An 11,000-nucleotide genomic window follows, 5' to 3' on the forward strand; every position below is an offset into this window, starting at 1 on the left:
GATATGGTGTGATACTTTGATTCGAACAAGCCCGCTGTGGCTGTCTTCTTCGACACACCAGCATTGAGTTTGTCTCGTCAAAGTAGGCCTATCGAAATACGATCATGATAATCGGAGACGAGAGATGATGCATGCGTGTCTTCGTGTTTTCCAAGCCCTGAGACTTTCGCTGTGAACGTGGGATCTTTTTCGTGCGCATGTGTGCAAATGGTAGGCGGTACCGAAGAAATCGAAAACACCTCCGAAAGTCACATGAACAGATACTCATTCAGCAACCACAGTCACCAAAATACCATCAAAATACAACAGATCAAACAAACCAAACAGGGCAAAAACAAGTGACAGAAAGCATGACAACAAAGCAACACAACACAGAAAATGGCACTCAGGATCATGAAATACAAGCAGAACAAACAACAAGCATTTCACCACAAGTGGCAACACGCAGTGGGAGACTGGTCAAAAAACCACAATATTGCAAGAATATGAGACACAGTAAAACAAAAACAAAACTAAACTAAATTGACTGACTGCTATGTTTTTGATCTGGACTAGTCAAACAATATGGTGCTAAAAGGAAGAAGTTGTATGACTTATTATGCATATTTGTGTTTATTATGCGTACATGGTGTACGGTACTATTAAGATGGAAATTATGTATGAGGTACTATTGAACTGACTTATTGTGCATATTTTTGTTTATTATGCGTACATGGGGTAGTACTATTAAGATGGAAATTATGTGTGAGGTACTATTGAACAAAAGCATACTTTGTGTTGTTCTGAGTGTGTCACATCATTGAAATACATTCTGGTGTTGTTATAAAGAATGTTGTATTGGTGTTGTGGATAAAAATGTGTTTCAGAGTTTGGTAATTGTAAAAGTAGGAACAACGTTGGTTGCATATGATTTGTCCATTACTTGGTAGGAATAATTTAGAGAGAGTAGGACATTTGATTTGTTTGCATTCGGCAGAGAAAGGGGGATGACTATTAGTGAGCTTAGTAAGGCACTAGGCCAGACATGCGCATTGTAACAAGGGCATACGTCACGGGACATGCGCACTGCACGTTACTTCCCACCATGCGGGAGAATATCTAGGTCGATGTACCATACATGTGCTTGTCTGGAGCTACTAAGAAATGAATAAAGCTTGGAACACACTGACAGGAGTTGCCTCCGTGTATGTGCTGAACCGAAAGACGTTACACAGATCACCGGAGAAACCAAACTCGAAGACCGCATCCGGAATCGACAAGTGACATCATGATCAACGCAGGACCACTTACGTTTACCAAATAAACCCGGTCCCAACGGAGAGAAGAATTTCAGAATTTCAGAATATTTTCGCCACGTCGTCAATTGCTGACTTTTAAGAATAAGTGTGTCGTCGACGAACTACGCGGTTGAAACTCGACATTGGCCATTGCACGCGAGGTAGGTACAAAGGTAGAACTTATGATGTCGCCTTAAAATTTCCTCTGTCCTCCCTATATTGACTCTACACTGTTTGTTCCAAAAATGCTCTCTCGGGTGTAGACTAAATACTTTGTTTTTTTCGCAACACGAGTAAGTCTAAGTTTTTTCACTTTGGATGAATAACTTTCCTCTGACAGGGAGTGACACAGGCAAAGGTATCGTTCACTGGACCACTATACTTACATAGAAAGACTAGATTAGTCACAGTGAGTGAGTGACAGGAAATTCATCTAGATCAGTACATGTATTCATGTAGGCTAAGGAACATTTTCTGCAAATCAGTTTATCCATGCACAGGCATCAAATTCAAACAAATCACCATGCCAGTCAGCTGTTCAGTATCATTATTGTCCCATCAGATGTTCGGCTTTGGTTTGATTTAGATCCCCATATGTTTTGTCAATTTGTGCCAGTGCCACTCTTTTTCAGAACATATGTGATATAATATTAATATGTTTGTTAAATTGATGTAGGCTAGGTGAACTTTGGTTAAAGAAGATAAAAGGAAATGAGGGATTATAAAATTACAGTATTTGACACTCACAGTCACACGTACTCCATAGCAATTAGCATTGGCAGTGAGAATTGAAATAGGCTTGGTAAAAATTGGTTGGGTACGGTAAAATTAAAAGGAAATCAAGAGCTGTTTGTATTCACTAGATGTTTTATAAGTATGCAATTTGTTACTTTTACAGCAGCAAAACTTCAACTGCCCGCTGAATGTCAAAGTGGATGACGAAGACAATGTGGAGGCTTTACAGCTACAAGAGGAGGATGAACAGGAACGTGGGAATCAACTACAACCAGAAGTACCACCAGCCACGTCATCAGCATCCAAGCATACGTGCAAGTGCACATCAAACTGCGAGGGAAACATAAATGTGAGCTTTTCAGATTAACAGTCTTTATCGTTTATATTCTTTTGAATTGTTTTAAAGTTTGCCATTTATATCTCTTTTCTGAGCTATATATAATTGGTCTGATATACTATTATACATACTGCAGGGATGTTGCTACAAATTCATACCTATAGGACAAATGTCCTGAGTTCTTCAGCATAAATAGGACATTTGACCGCTTTCAAAAAGTGTAATAGGACATTATGAATTTGCGCCAAACAGCTTATAACACATTCCATGGAATTGTTCCAAAGTCATGCGCCCACACATACACGCACACACGCGCGCTGTAGAACACACACATAATATAGTAAATACATCAACACAGTGTGCGTATAATGTTGTATTTGTTTAGTTTCAAAGAAACCACAAAAAAGAAACCAACATGGACAACTTCAGAGCTCTTAGTCTTACTTTGATTACAAACGGCATGATTTGGATAAAAGTTGAAAAACAAAATGATCGGTTTGATCTAATGCTGGTCTTTTGCAGGCTTTAGTTTTTTTTCCAGCGTCATAATTCAGTGCTTCGTCTCATATCTAAAACAAAAGCAGACGACAAATTTAGTCAGTTGGAGATGTCTCCCGTACTCCTGTAGCATGCACTGATCTAAAAATAATCCACTATTTTTAGATCAGTGCGCTGCACCGAGACGGTATAAATACCCAAACGGCGCATACCACAAACGGTTTGGGAATTCCAGACAAAAGAAAAGATCCGCACGCGGCACTGGCAACTTAAGTGTCAGCTGAACATGAGCGTTCGGTGTTTTAGAAGATTTGTATCTTGAAATGAAAATTAACGATTATCGCGCTGTCCGAAGGAATGGAGTACATATCGGACAATGACCACGCTTAGGCTAAAACGATAGGACATCTGACCGACATGCGGCAATGTGAATCGGACATTTGGGGATTTTCATCGTTATATATGTCCGATGTCCGACGCCTAACGACATCCCTGTTACTGCACGCTTCACTCCTGTTTACTTTTGCAGCAGAAATGCAACATTCCAAAATCTGTTCCTAATTTAAGTTTACACTTACAGGTATGATTATATGGTATTGTAAATGAATATCAGTAGTCCGCTTGTTACAGTAATATAAATAAACTAAAATTAACTTGTCATTGTTCCGGTTATTGAAGTGAAATGTACATTGTTTTGTAATTATCAATTATCAGCAATGTCATTTGTTCTTCAGATGTTTCTGCCATTGCCGAAACCAAGGATGTCAGGATCCAATGCAACCTGATCAACGCCCCACCTCTAAAACGCAATGCCGGTTCTAACTTCTACAGATGAGAGTGTGGGGAAAGAAGAACGAAAAGGTGAACGACAGCGCGCTGCAGCTGCGGAAGAGGACGAGCCTGCTGACGAGGATGGAGGTGAACCAGAAGATCCGCAGTTCTTGTAAGTTTTCAATAGACATCTACTTCTCTACATTTTAAAAAGTAAGACAGAAGTCAAGGGTTACTTTGGGTGACAGTCAGCTATTTTTAGCTGCTATCACTGTGTCCTTTGTTTTTGTCTTTCTCTCTCTGGTCTTTATCTCACTGGCCATAGCCCCTTTTTGTCTATTAAATGGGGGGAAAACACCAAAAACATGTCAATAAACATTTTTGTTGTGACATTATTTAGCTTAATTTCTCATCACAAGTAAGAAGCTAATTTCACCTTAATGTTTTTGTTATACTGGATTTCACTGTCATTGCGACATGTATAGCATGAAGTAATTATATCCATAGCACTAGCAGTGAAACAATTTGTTCTTGTGTATGGCACATATAGTTTCCATAGTAACCCTTTATGTGCTAAGAAAGTGTATAACCTGTGTGTTTTAGGAATGCCCCTGAGCCGAGACCCAGCCCCGACCTGGAAGACAAGTACATTGTCTTCCAGGCAAACTTGATGCAGCTGTTTGAGAGTTGTCCTCGATGCTCTCACCCTGCGAAGTCCTTCATATCGAAGACAGTGGGATCTTGCATCCACGTCCGACAAGACTGCTCCAAGTGCTGTTTCTTCAGAGAGTGGACCAGCCAACCGTACATAAAGCAGATGCCCTGCGGGAACCTGCTCCTGTCATCAGCTGTTGTGCTCTCTGGCTGCAGCCCGAAAAAAATTCTCCGGCTGTTTTACCTGCTCAATGTGCGTTACATTTTGGAGAGCACGTTCTTCTGGCATCAGCGGCACTTCATTTTTTCTACAGTGGAAAGAAAATGGAAACGGGAGCAGTCAGAGCTCATTTCGCAGCTTCAGGACGAGGGAACAAGTCTAGAGCTGATTGGTGATGGGCGGTCAGATAGCCCAGGACACTGTGCCAAATATGGCACATACACTCTCATCAAACAGGGACTGGGGAAAGTCCTGGATATACAGATTGTGCAGGTAAGAAAGATATTTAGGCGGTTCAGTGTCTCATACTCATAGACGCATCAAGGTAACTAATTACAATCAAAGTTTTGTAGAGAGGCATTTTTCTTCAAAAATATTGACAACAGAAATGCATACCCAGTTCAAATCTTTTTTTTAATCTGAATTTGACTCCTAGTTATTAACCCCCACCCCACCCCAATCTCCCCCCTGACTCACCCGAGTAATTGGTGAGTGGGATTCCTTTGTGTCCGTCTTTTAGACCGAGTTGGATTTTCAGCGACTGATTTTGACAATTGACATTTGAACTTGTCATGTACATGCCCGTTGAAACTATGTGCACGCTTAACTGGAAGTAGAACAACTCTAGATATAAACTGTGACGAATGCGATATTAAATAAAAGAGGGCAGGGAATCAAAATTCCTGATAACACGACGGTGCACAACCGATGTGCAGTGAAACCCGTTCATATTTGTTTGCAAACTGTCATAAACTTTGGCAATAACATTATTAAACGAATAAAATGAGTGCCGGCTGCCGTAGCCGAAACAGTCGGCGGTCGTAACAGAAAAGTGGGGCGGCCGTATCAGTGCATCGCTGGCGGTCGTAACTGCTAGCACGGCGACGCGTACCAAAAAAATACACATGCTCTTTTCCTCAGCCGATGACACAAACACAATATTGGGACACTGCTATTGATGCATTTCAGTTAATGATACATCACATTACCTGATCAAATGACCGTTGTTGCTTCAAGCCTCTTGTAATCTCCACCATTTAAAAAGAAATCCCCAAATCAAACAATTTCAACAAATACGACTGTCACAAATCTAAAACAGAAGCCTCAAAAATTAAATCGATAACATGTTAATCCTCATGCATTCATAAATCCGCTGAGAACAAATAAACTTTGCTGGCTTCGATAATTACGCCACAATAATTATTAGTTTGGAAGTTACACACCTTTCGGGCTCGAAACCTTGTTGACTATGGGACTGCAGAATGCTATCGTAACAAACGGCAATTTTTTCTGTCGTAACACTTCCCCGGCGTGTGGCTGGGACTGGGAGACCTGTAACTTTAATTGTAAATAGTACAGACATGGGTAAACTGTCAGATAATTTTGAATAAAATTAACACTGTGATCAGCATATTTTAATGCAATTTTCTGTTCTTCACAGGAGATGTCATCCAGTGGCCACCAAGATGTGACCTGGCTCGATTAGCTGGGAAATGGGCAGCCAGAGCTGGTTTCCCGGCGTAGTTGGAGCGATTGGTGGGACCTACATAAAGATACCAGGAACCAGGGTTGAGAACAGCGACGCGTACATCTGCCGCAAAGGTTTCCCAGCGATGCATCTCCAGGTAACAGATTTGATCACTTTCTGTTTCAGATAGGTGGATTGTTAATGTTGGCAGAACTGAAAGGTTGGAGGACCTGACCATTATGGTGCCTGTGTATTTATTCCCTATTGAAATACTGGAGTAACACTAGCAGTGTCATTTCATAAATTTTGGAATCTACTGTAATTTTAAGTCACTATTTGAATCTTTGAATTTAAAGACAAGTATTTAAAGGCAAAGTGCGCCTCCCGTAAACCATCACGCTCACCAAAGGGAACATCCTAGGTGCCCTACGTAAAGAGGCTGTGCGAGTAATTTTCAAAGATTTAATGTTGCGGATTGTCTTCAAGACAATCGGACCGAGGTGCGTTTTGGCGCTAGACCGAACTTTTCAAATCTAAATAATAAATTGACAGCGTGTTACACAAACATTCTTAAATCATAAAATAAATATTTTTTCATCAAGACAAGATCATTAAAACTCGAAGTATTTAAAGTTAAAATAAGGAACGCCCGGAAGCAGGTTCACGTAAGGTGTGCCAATTCCTGTGAATAGTCAAAAGTCATCACGAGGGTTCTTGTGAACCACAGCCGTTTGTTTCGTGCATAGTCAGAGGTACATAATAACGTGCTATTGCAGACAAGCTCACAGCGAGTCGCATTCAAATTCCTGACGACTGCTTTGTCAAAAAGGGAAAGTGGAATAACAGAGTTCACGATGTCGATGGCTCCGGGGTAAGATAAACCATGCAAAACAATTTTTGTGTGAAAATTGCTCGCTTTTTACGGAAAGCACCTATGTTCTCAAGGGGTGAGTGTTTCAATGAAAGGGTGTTTGTACTGTGTGTAAAAGCCTGACAGTATTTGTGATGGTTTACGTGAGAAATATTAAATGTTTAAACCGATATTGGGAGTTCAGACAAGTATGAATTATGATGGTGTGTGGATTTATTCCAAGAAAACCATCATGAAAATGTACCTACACATCGTTTCTCTGACTTTTCTTTTCCTGTTGTTAGATACATGTCATATACCGCTTTTAGTGAAAGTTGAGGCAGCACTTTCTGATCAAATTTATTAAAAATTTGTTCAAGCATTTCTTGACTAAGCATGGATAATCACACCGGGGACTGTGTTCCGCCTTATTTCAGCCGGGCTCGTTGTTACTTCGTTTTGAGCTGGGCTTGGTGTCACGCAAACGTAAGTGTCTGCACTAAAGTACAAACTATGTCTTCTAAAAAAAAACTCATTTCCAGGAACGGATGTTTTTAGCACTAACCTAAGTAATTTGTCTCTCTATTGGTGTTATTTTTATCTGACAAGGTTTATTATGTGACCCCCATCGGCTTGAAATACATGCGGGTTGTCGCTTTTTGGGCAAAAAAGCTGATCAAACTGAAGAAATGATAAGCAATGGTATCATGTTATGGTTTTTCTGTATCATAAGTTTGTTCTATAGTTTCTTGCTGTTATGCTGATTCATTTTCCCGAACCTGCGTTGAGGCACGAGAAGTAAAACCAAAACCCATGTCAGGCGAGTTTTGTTCCGCGCTGGACACCCAGAACAAAAGCAAGCCCAGTGCAAAAATGCAGGAGGCCCAGCGCGGAACAAAACGTACACCACTTGCTTGTTTTGATTCCTTCTTATGACATAGTGAGGATGCATTGAAGCACGCAATTGATACAGATGATTATAGCTTTACCCAAAATAGTAAAAATAGAGGAATATTTGTTGTTCAAATCCATGTTTGAGAGAAATGTACGTTGAACCTTCATTTTTCACTAAAAAAAACGCATGCATGCCTTCCATTCGGCTATTGTCAATTAACCAGGTAAGCAAAAGACGTTTTTAGCTGTCTACAAAGAAAACAATTATTCTTCTTTCTACTGACATTCATCAATTTTAGCTTAAATCAGTGTGAAAGTCATAGTTTGTGTTTTTATGAAGACACTTTCGTTTGCGTGACACTGAGCCTGGCTGAAAACGGAGTAACAACGAGCCCGGCTGAAATAAGGCGGAACACAGTCCCCGGTGTGATAATGGGGATGTTTACCAGCTTCAAAGACATGATTTTTTTTTATTATTCGTTATCATTTCATATGCATGTCATGGTTACGCTGAAAATGCACTCAATGATAAATGAATTATATGGGACAGTAGGCACCTCATTCGCATGTTCTGCAGAGAGTCAGTCTTATGGTTTAGGCTAGCGAAGCATTAGGATATATATACATGTAGCCTCTGTTGTGGTTGGTTTTTAGTTTCAGGCTGATAGATTATTTTTATATTGATTTACGCGACTTGTTTCAGGTTGTATGCGACAAAGACCTCCTCTTTCTGGATGTGTTTACGGGTTACACTGGGTCCGTGCATGACAGCCGAGTTTTCCCCAACTCAGATCTCTATGGAGTGTTGGAGTCTGACGCAAGTAAGCTGCCTCCAGAGTACCATATGATCTGGGACTCGGCCTACCCTCAGTCTCCGCAAGTACCTGCTGGTTCCATTCCGCGACAACGGCCATCTGACCCCTGTGGAAACTGCCTACAACAGAGCCCAGGCAAGGACAAGAGTTGACGTGGAGCGGGCTATTGGTTTGTTGAAAGGAAAATTCCGCAGACTGAAGGATCTCAAGATGACGAACATCCGTGAAGTTCCAATGTTAATTTTTTCAGCATGTGTCCTACATAACTTTATCATAGAAAATGGCGTGGACGAGGACGACATTGACTTGTCGGAGAGTGAAGACGAGGACGGAGGTCAATGTGGTGGTGATCACTGCATGTCTGCAACACAAAAAAGACTGGAAATTGCCAATGTTCTTTCTTGAGAACTGTTCTATGTGTTTCAAGGATGTGTCGTATACCGTATATCAATTGATTGTAGATAACAAGTACTGCCAGTGTGTATTTAGTTGCATGTTCTTATGTGTTTCGTAATTTTCCATTTAAATTTTAATGTGTAGAATTAACTGGGTAAAGGTTGGGTTCCTGGTGAGATCTTTCTGGCTCACAAGAAACATACTGCCAAATGTTCAAATATGAAACTAAGTTATTATTTCTTTTTTCAGTTCAATGACATTTTTGTTATAAGATGACCAGACGTACCAAATAACCAAAAATGCTAATTAAAAAATATGAGTTTACAAAAAGGGGGAGACAACCTAAGCGAGAAATGCGAGGCACACTAACAGCTGAGCACAAAACCAAAACTAGAAGATGATATTTGTAAAATAACTGTGACCCTAAAACGATAGTACAATAATAAGCAACAAAGTTTAGAACATAATACCTGAAAAAAACCACAACACAACGTAGTAAATAAAACTACAGTGATTGATAGTTAGCATAGCAAAACAATAAAATTATGGTTATCTTACACACAAACTTAAGTAATTGACGATGTTGAGAGGAAATTGATAGAAATTCCTCTGAATTAAACGCCATTAATTCCAAATGTTCTAGTTTAAAATTGTTTATAAAGCACTGATTGGTTAATTTAGATCAATGTCAATGATGACCAGCAAAGTCACTATCTTCCTAGTTCAATATGATAAGCATCACTGTCTGAAGCATACTGAATTTTGACCAGGATTGTGCCACTCATAAAATATACAAGCATATGTTTGCCACTCAATGGTTATACAGTGAGACTTGTCTCCACATATTGTTGTTAATCAATGAGCTATGTGTAGCTCCAACATAAACAACCAGAAGATTTACCTTCATTGTAAATGTTGTTCGTCCTTTGTTTTGGAAGATGACCGCAGGCTCATGGTATGCTTGGATCTCTAGTCTGTCCAGTAGATAACTGATAAGCTTGTCCGGGCCAGGATTCCCGTTCCGCATGCGAGTGTTCAGCTGTTGGGGTTGTGGCTGCCCTGGTTTTCTGGATTGTGCGCTTTTGCTCTGCAATGTGGATTATTCTGTTTTCCGCGGTCTGGGCACCAGTATAGCTTATGCTACGCCATTATTGGAACTGAATATCAAGGTTTTTCAGAGAGATTTTTAGTGTGTCCTTTCAGATATATCTTTGCTTCGTCAAAAGAAACAACCTGCAGCGTACGGCAGCTGAAAATTAAACGTACATATAGTTAAAACAATCATTCAACTGTATTTATTTGACCTTACACAGACTGTTGGAAGAGGCCAACCGTCTTGAACAAAAAATTTGTCCGCAGGAAGCGACTCCAAGAACACAGACGACTCGAAGCTGAGTGACATACCTTGTAGTCTTTCTATGAAAGTAGTGGTCCAGTGAACGATACCTTCTGCCTGTGGTTTGACTTAGAGTTAGACTCTTTGAGGATGTTGATAATGACGCATGACACTGACAGACTACAGAGAGTGAGTGACACATTGCGGCAAACGAGTACACACAGCAAACTCTAAATAAAAGAATGAAACATGAAAACTTACCTCTGGTTAGACTGGTTAGTATGCAAAGGTTCGCTCTTCCCTACTCTCTCGCAGTAGCTAACTTTGTTGGAGAGTCATTCCAATGAACTGATAACGTTCGCAGTCGGCCACTTTGCAGATGTAACGAAAAACCGAAACGCTGTAAAAAGCAAACCCCGCTTGACGTCCAAAATATTGGGGGTTGGGGGGGGGGACATTTTTGGCATTAAACACTGTTTATGCCTCACAAGTATTGCTCCTCTATTTAATGGAGTTTATTTTATAGGAATGTTTTTAAACCTAATCTCATTGTGTTCGTTTTGAATCAAAAGTCTCGCCCCAAATTCCGACAATAAGTCAATATGTCCGCCGGATATCGATATGGTTGCTTCGGTTACAATACGATGAATAATGTCGAGGAATTTGTGGCAAGTGGATTCAAACTTACCAAGATACTATTTTTAACTTCCCATTCTGGAATAGTTGTTGGCATTTGTAATCATTGTCTC

The 11,000-nt window shown here is 40.2% G+C and overlaps 1 protein-coding gene across 2 annotated transcripts; it reads left to right on the plus strand.

Annotated features, from left to right (window-relative positions):
• The first annotated feature begins 1,769 nt into the window (after window positions 1–1,769).
• On the plus strand, window positions 1,770–9,813 carry LOC138968614 (uncharacterized). Of its 2 annotated transcripts, XM_070341211.1 has the most exons (6): window positions 1,770–2,361; window positions 3,582–3,790; window positions 4,222–4,765; window positions 5,934–6,117; window positions 7,248–7,296; window positions 8,408–9,813. In XM_070341211.1, exons 2-4 carry the CDS (start codon window positions 3,657–3,659, stop codon window positions 5,976–5,978), a joined length of 723 nt encoding a protein of 240 aa, XP_070197312.1. In that variant the 5' UTR covers window positions 1,770–2,361; window positions 3,582–3,656; the 3' UTR covers window positions 5,979–6,117; window positions 7,248–7,296; window positions 8,408–9,813. The 2 variants fall into 2 exon arrangements, with proteins under 2 accessions (XP_070197312.1, XP_070197310.1); XM_070341209.1 differs by lacking the exon at window positions 7,248–7,296.
• Window positions 9,814–11,000: the final 1,187 nt, after the last annotated feature.

Source organism: Littorina saxatilis, linkage group LG6 (genome assembly GCF_037325665.1).
Source record: "Littorina saxatilis isolate snail1 linkage group LG6, US_GU_Lsax_2.0, whole genome shotgun sequence".
Lineage (NCBI taxonomy): Eukaryota > Metazoa > Mollusca > Gastropoda > Littorinimorpha > Littorinidae > Littorina > Littorina saxatilis.

What these genes read in the sequence shown, in the direction of transcription:
- LOC138968614 (XM_070341211.1), top strand. Translation starts at nt 3,657, where the DNA reads ATGCCGGTTCTAACTTCTACAGATGAGAGTGTGGGGAAAGAAGAACGA. An exon ending in CCAGAAGATCCGCAGTTCTT is followed by an intron (nt 3,791 to 4,221) that starts GTAAGTTTTCAA and finishes TGTGTGTTTTAG; the next exon opens with GAATGCCCCTGAGCCGAGAC. An exon ending in TGGATATACAGATTGTGCAG is followed by an intron (nt 4,766 to 5,933) that starts GTAAGAAAGATA and finishes TGTTCTTCACAG; the next exon opens with GAGATGTCATCCAGTGGCCA.